The sequence below is a fragment of the Aquarana catesbeiana genome, linkage group LG03 (assembly GCF_042186555.1).
Source record: "Aquarana catesbeiana isolate 2022-GZ linkage group LG03, ASM4218655v1, whole genome shotgun sequence".
Taxonomy (NCBI): domain Eukaryota; kingdom Metazoa; phylum Chordata; class Amphibia; order Anura; family Ranidae; genus Aquarana; species Aquarana catesbeiana.
The window spans coordinates 531,240,563-531,265,104 of NC_133326.1; the positions used below are offsets into that span (position 1 = coordinate 531,240,563).

General features: G+C 42.1%; 1 protein-coding gene across 1 annotated transcript in view; it reads left to right on the forward strand.

The window, feature by feature from the left end:
* Positions 1-450: 450 nt before the first annotated feature.
* The window catches only part of VWF (von Willebrand factor), a 363,569-nt gene continuing 339,477 nt past the window's right edge, over positions 451-24,542 (forward strand). The window contains exons 1-6 of the mRNA XM_073621285.1: positions 451-615; positions 2,963-3,014; positions 6,335-6,502; positions 6,815-6,917; positions 11,136-11,344; positions 18,409-18,533. Coding sequence (XP_073477386.1) covers positions 2,963-3,014; positions 6,335-6,502; positions 6,815-6,917; positions 11,136-11,344; positions 18,409-18,533 — 657 coding nt within the window. The 5' untranslated portion in view covers positions 451-615. The remainder of the gene's footprint in view (positions 616-2,962; positions 3,015-6,334; positions 6,503-6,814; positions 6,918-11,135; positions 11,345-18,408; positions 18,534-24,542) is intronic.

Below are 24,542 nucleotides of genomic sequence, written 5' to 3' on the forward strand. Positions count from 1 at the left end.
TAATTAAATCCTTTTTAACAAGACAAAAACAAAAACTCTCTTTTGTCAAAATACCACAATCGAATTTTTGCTTGCTCGTCTTAGCAATGAATGCTCACATAATTGTTGGTAATTTGGAAACAATTATTCCTAAATGGGATTTAAAGAATAATTTATATTAAAAAAAACCCATCTTTTTGAAATGACATTCTTGTTAACAAAACAAAACTTTTGTCAAAGATCCACAATCCCATTTTTTGTTTGCTCATCATCAGTCATAGCAATGAATTCTCACATAAAATCTTTCAAAGTCTAATCACTCGTGAACTTTTTTTTTTCTTTTGGTCGTTTCCTTTCATTGTTCCCGTCTGGCAATTAAGCCAACTGATTTCCCTGATAGCGGTTTTACACCATTGTGTTTTGATTTGGACGGATGTAACACTGGCCAAGTTATCTTTCCTTTTAATGAACAAAAGTTCCTGCCTTCAGTATACATAAGATGTCAGAGCACTCAGTGACCACTGTGTAGTCCAGCAGTCAAAGCATAGATTCTTCAGTCATATGGAAATTATGGGCTACTAGAGAGCATTTGTTTTGTCATTTTGTTTGGAGTTTTCTCATCTCATACACGTCAAGGTAATTCAGAAAAGCATTTTTTGAGACTGATTGGATTGTTAACTGCTTGATAAATTTTGAGAATTAAAAAAAAAAAATTTCACCAGTGTTAATTTTGACGTCAAATTTCAATTTAGTTTTAGTCATGGTCTTTTGATTAAAATGCCATTTTATTTTGTCATATTTTAGTCATCTGAATTGTTTTAGCTCTAGGTGTATTTTAGTTGACTAAAATCTCCTAACTTTTAGTGTACTAAAATCCCCAGTACATTTTTGTCTACTTAAATTGAATGGTTTTGGTGCAATTGTAGTGCATTTTTAAGCATTTCTCCACAATTTCCAAACTCATTATATACTCCTGGAGTAAAAATCAAATTACATGTTGTTATTTCTGGTATTAAGGTTTGAACATGCACTACAGACACAGATTTAGTCGTTGTGATATATAACCAGTGTTAAGTTTGACATCAAATTTCTATTTCGTTTTAGTCATGGGGTTGATTTACTAAAGGCAAATGAACTGTGCACTTTGCACTCTGCAAGAGCAGTTGCTCCAGATCTTAGTAATTGAGCAGAAGCTCTGCTGACTTCCATCATCCAATCATGTGCAAGCAAAAATGCTGTTTTTTTAATCTTCCTTGCACGTGATTGGGTATTCTTTGCAAAGTGAAGCTTTACTTCATTTACTAAGCTCTGGTGCAACTGCACTTGTAGAGTGCAACTGCACTTTGCAAAGTGTAAATTCTATTGGCCTTTAGTAAATCAACCCAACAGTCTTTTGACTAAAATGCCATTTTAGTTTTAGTTGTATTCTAGTTGACTAAAATAGTGTTTATTTCTTTAATTCCTTTAAAAATGTAACATTTTTAAATAGAAACATACAACAGTACAGAATGTTTATTTTTTTTTTTATTACATTATGTTACATTTTTTTATTAGAGAATTATTACTTTGTTGACAGTCTTGAAATCATTTTTTTACTACTGTTTATTTTATGTTTTATACCACTGCACCTACAAGAGTTAGTAATTATAATAATAATAATGATATTTTTTATTGTTATTACAACAATTATTTGTGTGCATCATATATATCTACATGGGCTTCAAAATGTTTTTACTTTTTTCTGTTTTTCATTTCTTATTGAAAATATATTACATTTTGCTTTTTGCATAGTTTTTCTCTCTAGAAATATATTACAATGCATTTAACAAGTCCAAGAGCCATGTGCAGATCACAGTAACCCATATTAACCAATAATCTTTCAGTGTCAGAAACCCACAAAAACCAATCCTCTTTTACCACTTTGACTGTTCCATGTTGATGTCAGTGGTTATTGCACTGTGTATATCTTCAATGCAGTTTGCATTCCTTCACTTACCCTGCTGGCATGGACATTTTTGCACCCTGGGTAGACAATTTGTATTAACACCTCCCTACCAAAAAAAATCCAATAATTCATGCCACACTACAATTTTTGGAAATATCCAATTTTTTGTATTAATTCCGCAATCATGTTCTTTGCTAATTATATAAAAAAAGTGTGAGAATCTGATTTACTTTGAGCCTTCAAGCACCGACTGTAAAGGTTTTTTATATTTTTCTGTTCCATGGGTGATATTGTGCCCCTTTCTCTTCTCCGAGCCTTGTACATCCAACTCTATTGTCCCATGTTAACTATAACCCTGTGATTCTACTTAACATACAACTAAAGGTTCCTGTATGAAAGTCTAAAGAAGTACCAAATCCTGTTACTATGTCATGCTCAGTTCACATGAAAAAAAAAAAAATCCTTTACTATTTTTGATTAAGTCAAATCCTTTTGCAACTTTTAAATAATGACTTGTTTATAACAAGAAAGGGAGAGCCGCTCACCATAAATGCCAACTTCTAATTTATTTAAACCAAACTATGCACAGGCAGTTCGCCTGGTGCCATGACAGCCCTGGGCAGCAATAACATGTTACAGGGTTTCCACTTCCTTTCTCTACCCAAAGCTAAAAAAAAATTCCCTGAGTATATACTTTAATATGACTGTAGTGGGCCCTAGAAGGGTATTCACAGAGGTTCTAGCAAGTAAAATATCCAGTTGTCTCTATTTAATTATATTGTTTTCATAGGTTCCTACTTCTAAATTTCACCACAATAATATAAACCGGGGATATGCAATTAGCGGACCTCCAGCTGTTGCAAAACTACAAGTCCCATCATGAGTCTTGCTAAGCCTCATGGGACTTGTAGTTCTGCAACAGCTGGAGGTCTGCTAATTGCATATCCTTGATATAAACCATTCACAAGCTGTTTTCTGTGTTTTAATAACAAATTTATTAAGCAATGTGCCAGTTAATGTGTACTGTTTCCAATGCAGATGAGGGGCCTGCAGGTCATTGTTACAGTGCTGGTCTGCTTACTGACGCCAGGTAAGATATATACAGATGATATAATGACTATATAATTGGTATAAACTCACCAAGCACTTTATTAGGAATACCTGTAAACCTGTGATCAGCTTATATATGCATTTATCTAATCAGCCAATATTTTGTATCAGAGCAATGCAAAAATCATACAGGTATTAGTCAGGAGCTTTAGCTTTAGTTCACATAAAAAAACGGAATGTGGAAAAGAAAATGTTATTGCATATAGTCAGTTTTATCATGGCCAGATTTCTAGTGCCAGACTGGTTTGAGTATTTCTGTAAGCACTGATCTACAACAGTAGAGAAAGTAGCCTAGTCTAAAAAAATCTTGATTTCTGCTCAGACACACAGATGGTAGACCAGGCCTGTCATTGGATCTAAATCCAATCGAACACCTTTTGGATGAGGCAAAATGAGAGATTCACAGCATAAATGTGCATCTGACAAATCTGCAGAAAAATCTGTTGCAAATCTGAACATGGACCAGAATCTCAATTGAAAGTTTGTAAAATGTAGAATCTGTGCCACAAAGAATTGAGACACAGGAAGGGCCCTACTCAGCAATAGTATAGTGCAGTGATGGCAAACCTTGGCACCCCAGATGTTTTGGAACTACATTTCCCATGATGCTCAACTACACTGCAGAGTGCATGAGCATCGTGGGAAATGTAGTTCCAAAACATCTGGGGTGCCAAGGTTCGCCATCACTGGTATAGTGTTACTAATATATTGCTTGGTGAGTGTATTTCTTTAGATAAAACTTAGTACGATACACCATTTTAAAACAAGGTATTCAAATGTCATCACTTCCAACATTTATCCCAAAAAGAAGCTTTTCATACGTTTATACATTGTCAAAACCTTGCAGGTAATTACGGTATGAACCTACAGTTAACTGTACATCCAGGACTACTGGTTTATAGGAAAGGTATTTGTACTCTATACAAGTGACTGTAGATGCATAGTTAGCTACAGGGGCATTAAAGCAGTAGTAAACTGCAAAAAATAATTTGGGACCCTGTAGGTAATGTCATATTGTGCTAATATGCATCGCATACTAGCATTTTATGACAGACTTAGCTTAAAACAAAGCCCTCCAGCGACATGCTACCACCGCTGACAGGGCTTCCATATTCACCCAGTCTTCCTTCCAGGTTCACAGGCTCCGGGCTGAGCTCCGGGCTGAGCTGCGATGATGTCAAGGCTCTGGCACAGCTCTCTCAATGGCCGTCATGCCGTTTATTGAGAGCGCAGTGCGCATGCACCAATATTCATTTGTATCAATATTTTCAAATCCGATCGGAATTCATTGTGAAGAATAGCTGGTTGTTAAGGAGTGAGGGCCACTGTATCCTTAACAGCCATGACTCATGTATGAATGTGAACAAACAAGTTCCGGCATTAAAAAAAAAAACAAAAGAAACACTGCATGGGACCCCCCCTCCAGAGGTCCTTGTCTCTACAACATCAACATGGGGACAAGGTGATTTGGGGGGAGCAACCCATGTTGAGGGCATGTGGACTGTCATAGTTCAGGAGAGGGGGTGCTTGCTCAACCACCCTTTCCTGGCTTGCCAGGCTGCATGCTCTGATAAGGGTTTGGTATGGAGTTTGGGGGGGACCCCACGCCATTAAAAAAAAAATGGGGTGGGGTTCCCCTTAAATTCCATACCAAGCCTGAATTGCCTTGTATGGATTGGGGAGGGACCCCAACACGGTTTAGCTGTCCACTCCTTAAAAACCAACTATTCACAAAGAATTTGTTATGTATAGAATAAAACAAATGTATTTCTTTTTTTCATCATAACTTGATTTGGATTTGTCGCTATTCATTTCTATGCCCATTCGGAGATTCGTTTACCGAAAACAAACTTTTTATCGAATAACGAATATAAACTAAACAAATCGCACATGTCTATTAAGAGATTAAAAACATCTATAGTACGTCTATCCAATGCTGCATATACCTGAACCCAATGTAACGTCTAAAAAAACGTGCCTTGCAATCAGCAAGCAATTGAATTCTTACTTTTTTTCATCACAGGATTGAATATCAAACAACAAATGTAAATGAACATTTGGATTATATAGAGTTTTTTCAGCTACAGAATTGTGCTCAAACAAAATACTACATGGGCAGCTCAATGTAGCATAGTGTGGCCTGTGTTCAAATACCACCAAAGGCTGCACACATGTGGTATGAACACAGTTGGGAAAGTCTGAATACAGCAGCTTACAGTATATTCTGACAGGCTGCTAAGGACTAATATGACTCATTTACAAGCTAACCTAGGCAAGATCCAGGTTCTCAGGGAGAGGGCCAGCTATAAGTGCCATGCTCCTGTCCGACCGGCTTCCATACACACAGGCCGAATGTCATCTGGTTTCTATTGAACCGGCTGATGCTGCCCGATATTCGGCCCGTGTGTACGGCCCTTAAGGATCATAGTAACTTTTATTGGGATAACTCATGCTCTAGTCTTCAAATAGGCTCTGTTAGGTACCTGGTAGTAGAGCCTGACTTGTAGGAGAAGACCTCTCATACAGCGCTGGTTCAGGAGCCACTGGAATGGGAACAGTGGTCTCCGGAGCACAGTGGGGTAGGAGTGCCTGTTTGAGGTAAGTCTCTGATGCTGAGATGAGGGAGAGATCCCACCGGGATGGCTGGACTGCAGATCTTGTGAAGACTTGAAGACAGCAGGCTGGATGCTGGAGATGCAGGAAGTACTGGAGCTGAAGCTGAAGGTGCAACAGCAAGGAACAACAGCAGGCAGAAGCAAGGTCAAACAGTCCGGGTCAGCAGGTAGATAAACACAGGCAATAACGGCAGGCAGAGGCAGAGTCAGTAGGCAGGCAGAGATCGGCAACGGTATCAGGCAGGAGCAGTAGGATAGTCAGGCAAGCCGGGTCGGATTGGAGCAAGACGGATGGTCAGACAAGCCGGGTCAATCAGGAACAATCAGTCAATCAGATGCAGGTTACAGAGATCACAGAGCTGAGACGAAGCAGCAATGTGCCAGAGGCACAGGGGGACCTTTATGCGTCCTTTGGCGCCAAAACGGTGCTAACGCGAACGCGCGTGCGCCCGTACGCGCGAACGCGCATTCGCGTGTGCGCACAAGCGCCGCGTACCCGCGCACGCCCGAGCGCCGCGCCGACGCCTGGGAACATCGGGATTCTGCTGAGGAGCTTGCACAGGAGCGCGCCGGCGCATAGGCGCATGCAAACGCCCAGGTCTTGCGCCGGCAGCTCCCTGACAGGCTCAGGTATATTTTCTTATCATTGGATTATCTGATCATTTATTTCATTTTGTGATCCTAGGAACTCCACTGGATGTATTTGGAAAGCCAGATTGGTCATCGCTCTCACGATGCAGTCTTTTTGGAGAAAACCACATTAGGACATTTGATGGAACCTTTTACAACTTTCTTGGAGACTGCAGCTACATGGTAGCCGGAGACTGCCATAAACATACCTTCTCTCTTCAAGGCATGTATAAATAATTGACTTGTTCTTTTGACTCATCCACATAGCGATTTATCAATATAAAAATGTATTACTTATTTAATGTACAGTAGTTTAAGCTGGCAGCACCTTGGCCATGTATTTGTGATAAACAAATCCAAGGGAAAATATGTCCCCAATGCTTAACAGGGAGCTCCTCTACACCTGTCCAGTAATTCCCATAGTGGAACAGAATATTTCACATAGTGGAACAGAATATTTCACATAGTGGAACAGAATATTTCACATAGTGGAACAGAATATTTTATAATAATGCTGGGCATTTTTCAATTTCAGTGGATTACAGATACGGTAAAAAGAAGAGCATCTCAATGTATCTGGGAGAATACTATGACATTCATATGTTTTTTGATGGAACAGCAACTGAAGGAGAAAAGAGGTAAAAGGAACAGAATATGTTCCCTGTGATTTGTGTTATGAGATGCTGCAACATTTTTTTTTCAGTTGTGAAAGTGAAATGCATAACATACTTGCACATTGTGTCATACTTACCTATTAGTTGTTCCAGCACTGGCTGCTCCAGGCTTGAAGTCTCTGCTCCATGTTCTCCACCTCTTCTTCTGGGTTCTCCTGTCGCTCTCTTTTGGCCATTGGTTGCACACAGAATTTACACCATTTCTGCCACCCAGCTTCATTTTCGGCATCTTACAGATGTTGGAAATTACCAGGCAGTGTACACACAACAACTTCTAAGAGTTTTGGCAAAAGAGCCTTCATATTTCTCTTCTGCCAAGAAAATCTGCCTTCTAGCAATTTTTTATTTCAGAACTTTATTTCAGAACTTTAAAGTGGAACCACACTGTATCTGAGCACCACAAACCAAAAGTGTTATTTCATTCACTTTTAATATTTAAAGCAAACTAATCCATGGATCAATGTCTCCATGCTTTATTTTGCTGAGCAATCACTTAGAAAAACACCCCCTAGCATTTCTGACCGTGGTCATCTTGAATAAGGGCAGATGATTCATGTAACATTTACTTCCTGGAATCCATCTGCCCTTAGTTCAGACATGCAAGTAGAAGGGTGTACTTAGCTGAGAAAACCCCTCCTCCCTTCCTGGAATGTATGGCATAATTTACCTAGGCATGAAATCTAGGAAGTATCTAATTAAAGAAATGTAAAAAAAAGGGACAGTTTAAACACTTCAGCCCCGGAAGGATTTGCCCCCTTCCTGACCAGGCCATTTTTTGCGATACGGCACTGCGATGCTTCAACTGACAATTACGTGGTCGTTCAACGTTGTAACCAAACAAAAATTGATGTGCTTTTTTTCCCCACAAATAGAGCTTTCTTTTGGTGGTATTTGATCGCCTCTGCAGTTTTCATTTATTACGCTATAAACAAAAAAAGAGCAACAATTTTGAAAAAAAAAACACAATATTTTGTAGTTTTTGCTATAATAAATATCCCCAAAAATTGAAAAAAAAAAAAAATTTCCTCAGTTTAGGCCAATATGTATTCTTCTACATATTTTTGGTAAAAAAAAATTTGCAATAAATGTATATTGATTGGTTTGCGCAAAAGTTATAGCGTCTACAAAATAGGGGATAGATTTATGTCATTTTTATTATTATTTTTTTTTTTACTAGTAATGGCGGCTATCTGCAATCTTTATCAGGACTGCAACACTTTTGACACTATTTTGGTACCATTGCAATTTATACAGCGATCAGAGCTTGATTACTGTATAAATGTCACTGGCAGAGAAAAGGTTAACACTAGGGGGCAATCAAGGGGTTTACTGTGTTCCCTAGGTGTGTTCTAACTGTAGGGGGGATAGGACTGACCAGGGGAGGAGAGAGATCGGTGTTCATACTTAGTATAAACACACGATCTCTCTCCTCTCCCCTGAGAGAACCGGGATTTGTGTGTTTACACACACAGATCCCAGTTCTCACTCGGTCACGAGCGATCGCGGGTGACCGGGGGTCATCGCGCCCGCTGGGCGCGCGCATCGGCTCCGGGATTACACGGTGGGCGTGCGCGCGCCTGCTGCGATGTCTTAAAGGAACGATGTACAGCTACGGCGATTTACGCAGCTGCGCCAACCTGCCACAGTATAACTGCGGCTTCTGGTCGGCTAGTGGTTAAACAAGTAAATATGATATACTTTCCTATCTATTTACTAATGCTAGCAGCATAAAGGTTAAAAATAGGTAATATTGAATGAGAGAGTGAAGTTCCACTTTAAGGCATAACAGGGATAAAATGCAACAGCATGTAACTTAATCTACGGCCTAAAGCTTTGTGACACAGAAAGTTAACCAGTTTCAGGTGTAGGACAATAAGGATTCTGAGTAGTCCAAACTATAAACCAGCCTTTCTCAACCCTTTCAATGCAGAGGAATCCTTGTCATTGGGAAGTTACACCCTTACAGATAGCTAAAAAGATCAATGTTGTCAGTGGGAACTTATCTGGGAGGCAGAAATTGCTCATTGCTCAAGGAACCTCTAGCAACCTCTGGAGGAACCCTAAAGTTCCATGGAACCCTGGTTGAGAAACCCTGCTATAAACTGTAGCCAATGGTATTAGGAAAAGAGGAAGACAAAACAGGGATTACAAGAAAAGAAAATGTTGGTGTTCCCATCTTATTGAAGTCACTAATGGGGCTATATTTAGCTGGGGCATACACAAATATACATGTGCTTACTAATGTGAAACTGGTTGTTTGAACTATACATTTTTATTTAATTTTGGAGACAGTTGGGAAGACTTAACATTTCTGTCAGATTTATATGCCTGTCTGTCGCCCCATTGGGGAGATTTTCCCTCTCTCCCTGTCCCTGTGACTTAGGTATAATAAATGAGGGATCAGTTTTCACTTTGACAGGAAAACGTGAATACTATCAGGAGTTTTAACCCTTCCGTAGTCTACTTACATGTGCCGTTGTTTTTGTCTGTGTCCCAGTTGGAGAAAATTCTCATTACCTCTGTCCTGTTTTGGAAAATCCTCCAAAACTAAATAGAACACTTCCTCGGGGTTTGTACTTTAGGAATCACTTGTTCTTTCTGCCTTATGACTATTATTAGGCCTTACATTTATAAGAGGCTAAAAAACTGTATAAGGTCTAGGGTGTGGTGGTAGATTGTGGACCGAAGGATCCTGAGGAGCTGACCAGTGGTCTCTGACATAGCTCAGAATGTCCACTAAAAAAAAAAAAAGAGAGAGAGGGGGAACAGAAGAGTCCTTTATAGTGTAATAGATTAGTCACAAACAAAAATGCTATCACAATAAAAGTGACAAAAGGTCAAAATGGACTTACAACTGTCCAGGCAGCGGTCACCCAGCAAGGGGGAACACGCGACCTTCCTAGTGTGTGGGTCTAGAAAACCTGTCTCCACACAGTGGTCTCTTTCGGGAGCTGATTTACTAAGAGTGGAGAGTGCAAAATCTGGTGCAGCTCTGCGCAGAAACCAATCAGCTTCCAGGTTTTATTGTCAAAGTTAATGGCGGCTGGTCCTCCATCAGTTGGAAGGGGCAGCAAACAAACCTGAGACAAATACTTCCTCCGGTCGCTCCAGCCTGCCACCGAACACCACCACCACCCCCCCCACGGTCGCTGCCTCGCTCTCAGTTCGATCGGCAATTACCCCATCCAGGTCGCAGCTGCGGCTTGTCTCCTCTCTGTCCCGCCGGCCAATCGGGTCTTCAGGCTCCCGGCCAATCGGGTTTCAGGACCCACTTCCTGATTGGCCAGGAGGAGAAACAGGAAGACATTAACAAATATTAATTTGCTAATGACACACAACTGGGTGGGCTCAGGGCGCAGTGCTCTGTGCCTCAAGCCCACCCTTTTTTGAAGACAATGAGAGCCTCAGGCTCTAATCATGTGCTTCAAAAAAAAAAAACAGTGAAATCCATGCATATGGCTCCCTGCATGTAGATTAGGGATCGAGAGCATGGATTAGGGAGGTGGCGCCCCTGTGCCCCTAATGGATGGGGCGCCAAGTAATTGGATCTTTTACTAAAGCAGATGACTCATGCCAATCCTTTGAATAAACCACATTGGGCGCCTCTGCCAATCGAACTACTGTGTTTTTTTTTTGCTGACTCTACTTACCTAAAAAACAAAATGGCTGTTACAAGAGCCTGGAATCAGATCTATGTGTGGCTCCCCCTATGCAACCCCCCCCATTCATATTCATGTTTTCTGCATATTAGGTCACTTGTTGTATACTATGGTATTCTAAATCTGTATACTGTGTTATCATGTCAATGGTCATTTAGCCATTGTTTCATTGTTCAGTTATTAATCCTTCAATAAAGATATCATGATTGTTGAAAAAAATGGCTGTGTTGCTCTTTAAGGGGTCTTTCCATTTCAGTCATCAGTCATTATGACTGTGAGGGAAGAGGTTAACTGCTCCTCAGAGAAACACAGACATTTTCTTCCTCCATCATACATTGGAAGCTGGCTATATTGGAAGAGTTCATTGTACTTTAAGCTTGAGGAGCAGCCATCTTGGAAAGCGACAGTGATAAACAAGTTCAGAGGGTTAGAAGGGATACAGAATGGAATGTTCTATGTTTTGGTAGATTGAAAGACATTTGTTTTCATTAATGGTTGGCTGCTTTCCCATCAATTTTAACAGCATTTCCATGCCGTATGCCTCTAATGGGATATACTTGGAAAACGAGGCCGGATATCACAAAATGTCTAGTCACGAACATGGGATAATGGTGAAGATTGACGTGAGTGGAAATGTGCAAATTGTGTTTTCCAAAGAACATTTTAACAGAACGTGTGGCCTTTGTGGTAACTTCAATCAGTTTGCAGAAGATGATTTTTTGACTCAAGAAGGTAATTGGATCTTTTTTGATGATGCACAGTGGTTGCTTAGTGAAATAACCTGACATGTATCATGTATATCTTCTTAGTGTCTGGCCCACTTTTTATTAAAAAACCTGGTCAGCACTAGGTCACTTTGTATGTGATAGAAGAGGTAATATACTTACCTTTCCAACCCCCACTTTTCTTAATATGCCGCCTCTTTGCTTCTCCCCAGTAGCTACAAGTATTCAGCTGGTTGGATGTGTAGAGTACCTTTTTCTCCCATCACACACAGTGGCCCTTCCTACCAGCTAGTCTTGTAGTGAACTATGAGCAAGCATGAGAAATTATTGTGCATGGGGAGATGTGTCCAGATGACCGGTGCTGATAACAGCCAGGAACTACAACCCAGACAGATGACACAGGAAGTTACATGACAAGAGAGAAATAAGGAAGGATGAGGATGTCTACTTTTAAAGAGTGAGTTCCAATAAAGATTCCAGAGGTACAGAGTAAAGCAAAGGATGCATCTTGCATGTTTTACTACTTTCCAGGATGTCCAGTTTTCACATTTTTAAATTTCAGCACTGTTTTAATGCATCAATGCATTAAAACTTCACAATCCCAGGCAGGAAGAGCATATAATGGACGTGCAAAAAAGCAATGCACTATTTATATTCAAAAAGTCAAATTTGCCTGCAGATATGCCTACCAGTGTATCTAAATCAAAAAACAAAAAATGTATTTATTGCAGCTTATCAGTCCTAAAATGTGGTGGTTGCATTTGTTTTTTTTTTTGGAGTGTTTATGTGCCAATAGCATACTTTTATTCTTAGAGTGACAATGCTCGTCAACTGTCTGCATCTGGACACCAGAAAGAGGATAGGTCTACTCTTGGATTTGTAGTAAGGAGCACCTAGTACAAATCTTCATATTTCTGAGAAAGTCTTTGTTTGTTGGTAAAAAGTACCAGATACAGTAAATGCTTTATGGAGGGAAAAAATCCCCCTTCTTCAGAGTTTGAGCAACAGATGGACTACACTAGAAGACCTTAATTAAGGCTGAATTAGAAATGAAAATATCTGGGTCTAATGCTTTTTACCAATAAACATTTCAAAAGACTTTCTAAGTGAGGGGAACATTTGTACTGGGCACTCCTTATTACAAATCCAATAGTTCACCATCTGTTGAGCTATTTGTGCATGACGATCAGAGAGGTGGATGCTTAGGACCAGATAAAGGTCTATATGTTTTACATGTTGACCGTAGATTAGCCTCCTCCAGGTAGAACCTTCTCCACTATACTGTTATATATTCACTAGAAGTAATTCCCATCTTCACCACTCCAGTGCTATCACAGACCTAATCAATAGGACTATAGAACCCTGCCCCACTCCTTTTCACCATAACACGTAGGGGTGTGGTTCTGTTGTCTTCACAGAACATAGTAACAATGTAAATGCAAATTATCATCTAACAAGATTTCTGTCAAGATCTACAGGTGTTTTTTTATCTTATCAAACATAACAAATCACTAAATTGTATACTCAACAGACTAGAAGCGACTAAAAAAGAATTTAATTTTAAAGGTTTGTATAGACTTTAACAAATTAAAGTTGGCCCTAGATAGGTCAGATTTTTTTTGCTCAACCAGGGGGTTAAGCGTAAAAAACAGACCCAATTTCCCAATCCGCACACTTCATATGGATGGGGGAATCCTCCCCACTGTAGCACTGTATTCTTACAGTGGGGAGACTTCCCCACCATCAGAATACACTGATCAGAGCTGCAGGCTATATATAGCCTGCAGCGCTGATCGAGCGAAAAATTTCCAACAGGCTGGTTAAACAGAAGTTGATTGGTAGATTGACTTCTATACCACCACAGTTCCCATATATAGATCGAAATTTGGCAAGTCCCTGTTGAACCAGCCAAATTTTGATCCATGTATGGCCAGCTTAAAGCTTATATCCATAATGCAATATTAGTGATTGGATTTACATCTGTTTTAAAGGAGTTGTAAAGGCAGAAGGTTTTTTTATCTTAATGCATTTTATGCATTAAGATAAAAAGCCTTCTGTGTGCAGCAGCCCCCCTAACACTTACCTGAGGTCCCTCTTTGTCCAGCGATGTCCACGAGTGTCTCAACCATCCGAGATTCTCCTTCCTAAATTGGCTCAGACACAGCATGGCACCATTGGCTCCCACTGCTGTCAATCAAAGTCATTTAGTCAATCAGGGTAGAGAGGGGGCAGGGCCGGGTCGGGGCTCCACGTCTGAATGGACACAGGAAGCTGTGATTCAGCTCAGGTTCCCCCATAGCAAGCTGCTTGCTGTGGGCGCACTGCACAGGAGGGAGAGGCCAGGAGCACCAGAAGAGGGACCTGAGAAGAGGAGGATCGGGGCTGCTCTGTGCAAAACCACTGCAAAGGACAGGTACGTATAACATGTTTGTTATTTTTATAGGAAAAAAAATAGCCTTTACAATCACTTTAAGTTTACTTGGAATTAGTTAAGCACAATGCCAGCCTCATAAACCTCTAATGAAATCAATCATTATCATACTAGTACCAGTACAATTAAGCTGAATCTGTTACGCTTCAGTGCAAGTAAAAGCTCTAGAAGTATAGCCCAGAATAAAAGATTCCACCTGACACTGCCTTAAGCCTAGTACATACGGGCTAAATGTCGGGCAGCATCGGCTGGTTCAATAGAAACCGGCTGACATTCGGCCTGTGTGTATGGCAGCCGGTCCAACAGAAGCTGGCTGAACTGTGGAAGGGCCATGACCGAAAAAGGTCTGCCGGCTGGTTCCCATTCAGCACTCTCAGTCATTGGTGGGGTGGTTGTCCACCTGTCAGAATGCAATAGCACAGCAGGGGTGATCGTTGTACTAATATCGTGGAGTCTATTCAATGTCCGATCACGGAACCTGTGCTGAATACTGTCTGTGCTTTATACTGTCTGTGCTTTATACTCTCAATTAGTACTCAGAAGGAGGATTCGGAGTCACTGAGGTATTTGTGTTCGCTTATATAACATGGTTTAAAAAATGTAGTTGTGCTTTTAAATTGCATGAATATGCAAAAGTTTATTATTCTAAACCTGAGTTCCCTTCCTCCCAGGAACAGGTCTATGGGGGTCCCATATGCACTGAGTAGATAATGAAAATTGGACAGCTGCCACACGGCCATGACTACTGTTCGGAGTTATGAAAACATTGCACTAAAAGCTGCATGCATCAGTCTCTACACACCTTTCCTGACACTGAACAAGAATATCCAACAGTTTACTATAGGCCCCGCACTTTGCTTGAATTAAAAAAAAAATAGGGAGTAAAACATTCCCTAGTTCCTCGCTTTCCTAAAAAGAAATAGGATAGAATAAAAGGACCTCTTGAAGTGAACCTAGAGTAGCATCAGATATGCTTTTTTAAGTGCATGCAAACTTAGTAATGTGCACGTTTAACGCATCTAGGAATGTATACAATAATGTTTTACAATAGTCACAATACCCCCCCTGAAAATACCTTCATTTGCTTTTCTCTTTAGAAGGATGGCACCAACTTTGTTTAGGCATCATCCAGGGCAGCATCTACTTCCTGGACTGAGATGTCAACTCAGAGATGACAAAGTCATGGTGTCTGTGCAGTTCTTGATTGTGTCCACCAATGCCAGAGACAGGTCAACCCCTGCTGCGGCCTCTCACCTTGTAACTATAGCTACAAATGTATAGCATTCAGTCTATTTTAATATGGGAGAGGAAACTGAAGAAATGCTTCCCCCCTGCCTGCAGCTGACTGATGGCATCATCTCAGACTATGCTTAGTCACTGGAGCTCAAGGATTGCATTTTACTTATAAACGACACAGTTTTTTTCAGAAAAGTTATAGTGTTGCTATTTATATTGACATGTCAGGAAATTATTAATGCAGATTTGTAATATGTTTAATATTTGTAATAATGTAAAAGGTCCACTTTTAACAATTCTTTAAAAAAAACCTTTGATGGTTACATTTGGGGAGATTGAACAAATAATAATAACTCAATGTAAACCCTCAAATGTAGCACACCCAGGCAAAACTAGCTGTTTTTTCTGGTCTTTTTTAAGTCTAATAGGCAATCTTTTATTGAAAAAAAGACAAGGGGAGCTGGGCACTGCCATGGGGAGCATATACCAAGTGAAAAATCATTTTAAACATTACAGGCCAGCGGGGAGAGGGCAACATTGAAAATACACAAATCCTTTAACCACTTTAAGACCAGCTTCTGCAGTTGTACTGCCTCAGGTTGGCTCTCCGGGGCGAATCGCCATCATTGTACGTCAGCTCGCGCAGGCACAGTTGCGGGCAGGAGCGTGCCTGCGGGTCGGGCGGATTCGATGTCAGCCCGTGGTCGCCTAGTACAGAGGCAGAATGGGGATCTGCCTTTGTAAACATGGGGGATCCCCATTCTGACAGATGGCGTGACAGAAATCTACTGTACCCAGTCATCGGGAACTGTGATCTCTGTCATGTCCCAGGCAGCCCATCCCCCCTACGGTTAGAACACACCGAGGGAACACAGTTAACGCCTTGATCGCCCCCTAGTGTTAACCCCTTCCCTGCCAGTGTCATTTTTACATTGATCATTGCAATTTTATAGCACTGATCATTGTATTAATGTCACTAGTCCCCAAAAAGTGTAATCTGGGGTCAGTTTTGTCCGCCGCAATGTCGCAGTCCTGCTAAAAGTCGCAGATCGCTGCCATTACTAGTAAAACAATAAAAAAAGTCCCTAAATCTATCCCATAGTTTGTAGATGCGATAACTTTTGTGCAAACCAATCAATATTCGCCTAGTGCCATTTTGTCTTACCAAAAATATGTAGAAGAATATATATCGGCCTAAACTGATTAAGAAATTCGTTTTTTTACATTTTTTGGGATATTTATTATAGCAAAAAGTAAAAACAAATTGTTTTTTTTTTTTCTAAATGGTCACTCTTTTTTTTCTATAGCGCAAAAAATATAAACCGCAGAGGTGATCAAATACCACCAAAAGAAAGCTCTATTTGAGGGAAACTTGCTTGGGTACAGCGTCGCACGACCGCGCAATTGTCAGTTAAATCGATGCAGTGCCGTATCACAAAAAATGGCCTGGTCATTAAAGGGGCAAATCCTTCCGGTCCTTAACTAGTTAAATAGCATGCCTGGAGATGCCTTAATGCTGCACGTGGTATTATAGAACAGTACAATATAGTCCTTTATAAGTGACAATGGGCTCCATTCACTAAAGCAGATTGCATGCAGTATTTATGTGTCCAAACACATTTTCCCTGGATATCTCATGCGATCCTGAAACTGTCAATTCACTATGCCGTTTTGCAGTATTTGCCACAAAACGTTGAAAACGTTCGGTAAATGCCACATGAAAAGGCGGTAAACTCAATCCACAGAAGGAAATAAATAATTAAATGATTAATTAAGTAATGGTCCAGGCATGCGGTATTTAGGGAATGTAAAAATATAATAGCCAATTTTGAGAAGTCTGATTTTTTTTGGATCAGTTCTCTCAACAGTAATGCGTAGTTACTTAAATATGGAAATATGGAAATCATTGGAGTTGATTTTCTTAAAGTATAACTAAAAAAAAAAACACTTTTTTTTTTAGTTTTGGATAGAGTGGAGGTGGATTATAACAGCTGTTTTTATTGCTGTATGTGCCGCCATTAGGGAGATTTCCCCTCTATTTGTCCTGTTTACCATGACTGAGGGACCTGCAGAATGCCAGGCTCAGCTTTCTATTAAGGAATAAAACACTTGACCTTCCCTTTCCAAAACTGTCTAGATGACAACATTTTATTTGGAGTGAAATGGCCATAGCAGCCTTTTACAAAACAATTAAATACAGCAATCAAAATAAACAAGTGTAATGCATTTAATACAGTCAATGAATAACAAATAAACCAATACTTCAGCTTAATCCTACCTAAGGTCTTTAAAGGCCTATATACTCACGACCAATCGGTTGTATCTGCCACCCCATAAAAGGTCCCCAACCACAACTTACACTGACTCAGGGACAATTACTACTTACGTACTACCAGATACAACCTACTTAAACCCTGATGTTACCACCATATTGATAGGAAGGGACACCCATACCTCAGATGGGCCCAAACCATAATTCTCCAGAATTTTTTCCAGCACCACCTTCAAAGACCAAATAGACCCCCGCCTGCTGGTATGACAAGAAAATATAAGAACCCCTAAAACTGAATGGCCATCTAAACATAAGGACTAAAAAAAAGCCACTGAATGCACCCCCAGCATCTTAATAACATAGAAAGCTCCCTCAAACCAAAACAAACAAGGGGGGGGGGGTGTGGAAGAAACCTGTCTGACACTAGGCAAGCTCCCACTGAGCTCCGACAAGACCCCCCTCCCCTCTACATCCCCCTCCCCTCACCCATGCAATGTGATAAAGGTGTGGGAAAAAAAGGGTCCTGCACCATTTTGGTGCGGATTCAATTACATTTAAGTCATACAAAATGTATGGCTCAACTAGCACCCCACAGACATCACATGTGATGTGCACAGGAATGTGGTGTGGCGATTCCTGTGCAAATCACATGCAGTGTTCTGCACGCACTAGTGTGAACCCGGAATGAAACACATTGGGTTGATTTACTAAAGTGCACTTTGCAAATTGCAGTTGCCCTCTGAAAGAGCAGTTGTTCCAGAGCTTAGTAAATGAGGTAAGGCTTCACTTTGCAAAGAATACCCAATCACGTGCAAGGAAAATTTAAAAAAATGGATTTTTGCTTGCACATGATTGGATGATGGAAGTCAGCATTTACTAAGCTCTGGAGCAATTGCACTTTGCAAAGTACACAGTCTATTTGTCTTTAGTAAATCCACCCCATTGACTGTCATTCTTCTAAAGACATCAAAATTGTCATATAACTAAAATGATACCTAGACTGATATCCAGGGTTTGGTACACAAGCTGGTTATTTCAGTGCCCTGTCAAAGCTGTACTGTTACTGTTTTGTAGCTATGATACACTCCCCATCATCATATTCTATTACTAACTTTTTTTTATTTTTACACAGGCATCATAGCAGAAAAGAGCTACGAATTTGCCAATTCTTGGGCGCTCCATGGGAGTGATAGGAGGTGCAAAAGGATTTATCCACCCAGTAACACCTGCAACATTTCATCAGAAGCAGCAGAAAAGGTGTGTCTCATTATCTTCTGTATATTCAGTCAATGTACTTCTATTTCTATTTGTATCACTAAAGGTGGCTGTACATGGAGCCAAACATGTCTGGTTCAGCCGGCTGGCTGAGCGAAAAAAACTGACCCATGTATGGCTAGCTTAAAGTATAACTAAAGGCAGAACTTTTTTTTTTTTAGTTTTGGATACAGTGGAGAAGGATTAGAACACCTGTCAGTTTTTATTGCTGTCCGTGCCCCCTGTTAAGGAGATTCACTCTCTCTATTTGTCCTATTTACCATTATCATTATAAGTGAAAATAAAAGAAAATCACAAATTTTTGGTTGTCCCCAGAAAAGTAATAGAAGGGAATTCTTCCAATGGGAACACTAGTTCTGGTGACCTGGGAACTCCCTTAATTTGCAGGGATTTTCTCTCACTTCCTGTTTGGCTATGGGACAGGAGGTGAAGGGAAATCTCCGCAATGGGACACAAATGACAAAAAAAAACCCTACAGTGGCTAAAACCTTCCATTGCTCTATCCAAAATGAAATAAAAAGTATTGAAAGGAGTTAGGCTTTAAAAAGTCTCTGTCACCAGACCCTTTATTTAAACAACAATCTTCTCATAAAATGATAAGTGCATATAACATATTCTATACACATTATTTACATGTAAAAACCTTCCTTCTGTAGATGTTATGTTGTGGTATCAGTTAAATGATCAAACAAGCAGTAACAGCCAAAGCAACTACTGTAGTACAGGGCTGCCTAAGGATAGTTCCGCAAAGGCCACTAGGTGGCAGCACAATACGAATTAACAGTATGTAAGAGAACAGAGTATAGGAAGAAATCGCTGGTAATAAATAGCACAGTACACTTCAATCTAGTCAAGTGCAAACACAGATACTTTGATTTCCTTTGGGGTAACACCTTTCTCAATGGGGGCTGGCTGTAGCTGGTGGCCCATATGGTCAACTTTAGGCATCTCCAGACAGACTCCACAGAAGGAGGGTGGAAGGAGTCTCTGGTCTGGGTGTCTAGGTAGCAGCAGATGTGAAGATTAGGCAGGGTTGCCACCTTTTCTTTAAGCCAAATCCGAACTCTTTCCCGGCGCACGGCAATTTTTTTGTAGTACACGCTATAGGATTGTAAAATACCTGGGACACCTTTTGGGTTACCCAAAGAGAGTAGTAATGAGCAGGGGAAGCCCATACACATGTAAGGGGCCCGGGTGTCCCGAGGGGCCCAGGCCCCAACCAACGAGTTGTTGCTGCTGTAATAACTAGCAATTGCTAAAGCAGGGCAGCAACCGAGTGAGCCGATGCAGCTCACTTAGGTCCAGCTGCAGGGGGGAAGGTGAAGTGACATCATCTGCACTCTGCCTCTCCCCGCAGACCAGATGCTGGTTTGGGCGCCATGCCAGTTGCAGTTCAGCTGTGTTGAAGAGCTGCACTGCATGTAGCCTGCAGGACTGCTCAGTGCTCACTGTGGACTGGTCTGGAGACAAGTTGTTAGACACCGCAATGGTAAATTGTTTGACAATGTTGCTGGATGTGAACCTGTGTTGTGACTGTCTCTTTGTTGGATTGGGCTGTCTCTTTGCTATATGGAGAGTCTCCTTGCTATATGGGGATGTCTCTGTTGGATCGGGTCATCTCTTAGCTGGATTGGGATGTCCCTTTGCTGAATATATGAGGACGTCTCTTTGCTGGATGTAGATGTCTCATTTCTGAATATATGGGGATGTCTCTTTCCTGGATGCGGATGTCTCATTTCTGAATATATGGGGATGTCTCTTTGCTGGATGGGAATGTCTCATTTCTGAATATATGGGGATGTCTCTTTGCTGAATATATGGGGCTCTCTCTTTGCTGGATTTGGATGTCGCTTTACTGGGTTGAGCAATCTCTTTGCTGAATATATGGGGATGTCTCTTTGCTGAATATATGGGGATGTCTCTTTGCTGAATATATGAGGATGTCTGTTTTAATGGATTGGATTAATTTTCATATAGTAAGTTGTAAGAGTTTTAAAACAAAAGTGGGTGCACAGGCCTAAGGCTGTGTAAGGGGCTCAAAAAATTCTGGTGTCTGCCCTGGTAATGAGGTGTGGAGGTGTGCTACGATGAACAGTGGCTATGGCCAAATTGCATTAACAGTGGGGGGGGCTTAAAGGAGCATGGTTAAATAAAACAAAAGCATTTGTGTACCCATAAAATATGATTTGATTAATAAAAGAAATGTCAGTTAAAATATGAAACTAGCCTACTTTAAAAGTGGACACTGTCAGCCAGTAGAGCAGTGGATGGTGTCAGTAGAGCAGTGGACGGTGTCAGTAGAGCAGTGGATGGTGTCAGTAGAGCAGTAAATGGCATTAGTAGAGCAGAGGACGGTGTCACTAGGGCAGTAGATGGCATCAGTAGAGCAGAGGAAGGTGTCAGTAGAGCAGTGGATGATGTCAGTAGAGCAGTGGATGGCGTCAGTAGAGCAGAGGACGGTGTCAGTAGAGCTGTGGATGGTGTCAGTAGAGCAGTGGATGGTGTCAGTAGAGCAGGGGACAATGTGAGTAGGGCAGTGGACGGTGTCAGTGGGGCAGTGGACGGTGTCAGTGGGACAGTGGACGGTGTCGGTAGAGCAGTGGACGGTGTCAGTGGGGCAGTGGATTGTGTCAGTAGAGCAGTGGACTGTGTCAGTAGAGCAGAGGACAGTGTCACTAGGGCAGTGGATGGCGTCAGTAGAGCAGAGGATGGTGTCAGTAGGGCAGTGGACGGTGTGAGTAGGGCAGTGGACGGTGTCAGTGGGGCAGTGGACGGTGTCAGTGGAGCAGTGGACGGTGTCAATAGAGCAGTGGATGGTGTCAATGGGGCAATGGACGGTGTCAGTAGAGCAGTGGATGGTGTCAGTAGAGCAGTGGATGGCGTCAGTAGAGCAGAGGACGGTGTCAATAGAGCCGTGGATGGTGTCAGTAGAGCAGTGGACGGTGTCAGTAGAGCAGTGGACAGTGTCAGTACAGCAGTGGACTGTGTCAGTAGAGCAGTGGACTGTGTCAGTAGAGCAGAGGACGGTGTCAATAGAGCAGTGGACGGTGCCAGTAGAGCAGTGGATGGTGTCAGTAGAGCAGTGGACGGTGTCAGTAGAGCAGTGGACGGTGTCAATAGAGCAGTGTACCTCCATCCAAAAACCTGAATCAGCTCTACTGAACCCAACCCCATACAAACTGTTCACAAAGTGGCACTGTGCATTCTACAACCCTTTCAAGCACCTTTTAATTACAAAAAAAATCCTAAAAAATTCAAAGCAATCCGCAGGCACCCCACAAATACTGAAGAAATTAACAGATTTATTATCAGACAGTGCCTGTGCCCCCCCAATAGAGACCTCCATTACAGCGAGACAAGAAAACCCTTACCTTTCAGGATCCACTGCAAAGATGTGTGTGAACCTGTTAGGGGGCTGAGTCTGTAATACCATGCTTTGTCCTTCAAAAGCGTCCTTGGTTGCTAGGACACCAGTCCAGTGGTCCTCCATTCACTGTCTCTGGCAGCATCGGCGCCGCGGCTGGGTGGGAGAGAGAGAGCGCACAGACAGACAGTGCAGTGTGACCCGGCTGCAGGACATTAGCCCCACTGGAGCGGGGGAAGAAGGGGGTGCTGCGTGCTGTTTGGGGGTAGCTGACAGAGGAGGTGGGTAGCTGACAGAGGAGGGGGGTAGCTGACAGAGGAGGGGGGTAGCTGACAGAGGGAGGGGGGTAGCTGACAGAGGAGGGGGGTAGCTGACAGAGGAGGGGGGTAGCTGACAGAGGGAGGGGGGTAGCTGACAGAGGGAGGGGGGTAGCTGATGGGGGGGTAGCTGACAGAAGAGGATGGTAGCTGACAGAGGAGGGGGCCCGCCTCTACATGTGACAAGGTCCACTGGGCCAATCACAGACCCTCGTGTCCGTCGCCTGAATGTAACCCATTCAGCCACTCGCAGGGTGCCCGCTGCCCATCGCTGAGCTGGGCTAGGAGCACACAGGCTCAGTCATGTGTGTAACATTGATGGCGGGCACGGAAATCAGGATGCGCTGCTCTAGATGTTGCGACCGGGGCCACTGGTTACAGGACAGTTGAACGTGAATGTGCCCGTGTTTCTGGCAGGTTGAAACCCAGGCACATGTGTCAAAACCAGGACTATCCGGGTCAAAACCGGACAGGTGGCAACCCTAAGATTAGGGGTCACACCACTGGAAAGGAAGTATTCTGGGGCCAGCTTGCACAGTGCCACCACAGTGACTCAGGCTTAAGATGAAGCTGCATGCTCTTGTGCTCCCATCCGGCATCATACATGCCAGGAATAATAAAGGAGGGCCCTACACCTGGAGACAGCTAACATGCCCAACCTCTTCTGTCACATCAGACTCAGGGGTTGATGTACTAAAGACAAATAGACTGTGCAGTTGCACTCTGCAAGAGCAGTTGCTCCAGAGCTTAGTAAGTGAACAGTTGCTCTGGCGCAACTGCACTTTGCAAAGAGCACAGTCTATTTACCTTTAGTAAATCAACCCCACAGTTCTCTTTGAGCACCTGAGGACGGAAACAATATGTGTGTCCATGAGATTAGACATCCTGAGACTGCTGTTGGGCACCGCTATCTTAACCACTTGACGACCAGCCGCCGTTATTACACTGCAGCAGGTCAGCACGATCCCGTGAACTGTCGTAGCTGTACGTCGGCTCCTTGAAGTGGGATAGTATGCACGCAGGCTACATTGCAGGGGTGCCGATGCTCGTGGCCGGCGGTCGCGATGACCGCCGGCTGCACGTGATCGCGGGAACGAGAGGCAGAACAGGGACGTGTATGTGTAAACACACAAATCCCTGTTCTGTGAGGAGAGGAGAGGCAGATAGTGAGTTCCTAATAGCTAGGAACCACCATCTGTCATCTCCTATAGTCAGTCCCCTCCCCCTACAGTTAGAACACACAGTCAGGGAACACAGGTTAACCCCTTAATCACCCCCTAGTGTTAACCCCTTCCCTGCCAGTGACATTTACACAGTAATCAGTGCATTTTTATAGCACTGATCACTGTATAATTGTCAATGGTTTCAAAAATGTGTCAAAAGTGTCCGATGTGTCTGCCATAATGTCGCAGTCCTGATAAAAATCGCAGATCGCCGCCATTACTAGAAAAAAGAAAACTAATAATAAAAATGCCATAAATCTATCCACTATTTTGTAGAAGCTATAACTTTTCCGCAAACCAATCAATATACGCTTATTGCGATTTTTATTACCAAAAATATGTAGAATACATATCGGCCCAAACTGAGGAAAATATTTGCTTTTTTTAAAAAAAATTGGGGATATGTATTATAGCAAAAAGTACAAACTATTATGTTTTTTCAAAATTGTCGCTCTTTTTTGTTCATAACGCAAAAAGTAAAAACGCAGAGATGATCAAATACCACCAAAAAAAAGCTCTATTTGTGGGAAAAAAGGACGTCAATTTAGTTTGGGTACAACGGCGCACGACCGAGGAATTGTCAGTTAAAGCGACGCAGTGCCAAATCGCAAAAAATGGCCTGGTCATTGAGCAGCCAAATCTTCCGGGGCTAAAGTGGTTAATGTGATTTTACTTAGGGGTTGATTTACTAAGAACAAATAGACTGTGTACTTTGGAAAGTGCAGTCGCACTCTGCAAGAGCAGTTGCTCAAGAGCTTTGTAAATGAGCAGAAGCTCTGTTGACTTCCATCATCCAATCATGTGCAAGCAAAAATGCAGTTCTGTTAATTTCCTTGCACGTGATTGGGTATACTTTGCAAAGTGAAGCTTTACCTCATTTACTAAGCTCTGGAGCAACTGCACTTTGCAAAGTGCACAGTCTATTTGTTTTTAGTAAATCGACCCCTTAGTGTCACCAGCTCAAGAGACACGCTATAGTATTTTCCTTCACTTCTTCCCTCTTCAGCTACATAAAAAAGTTATGTAAAGAGGTGAGGGGAGGGGCAGAGGTGCTAGACCAGCACAGGCAGTAATGAGACATGCCCTG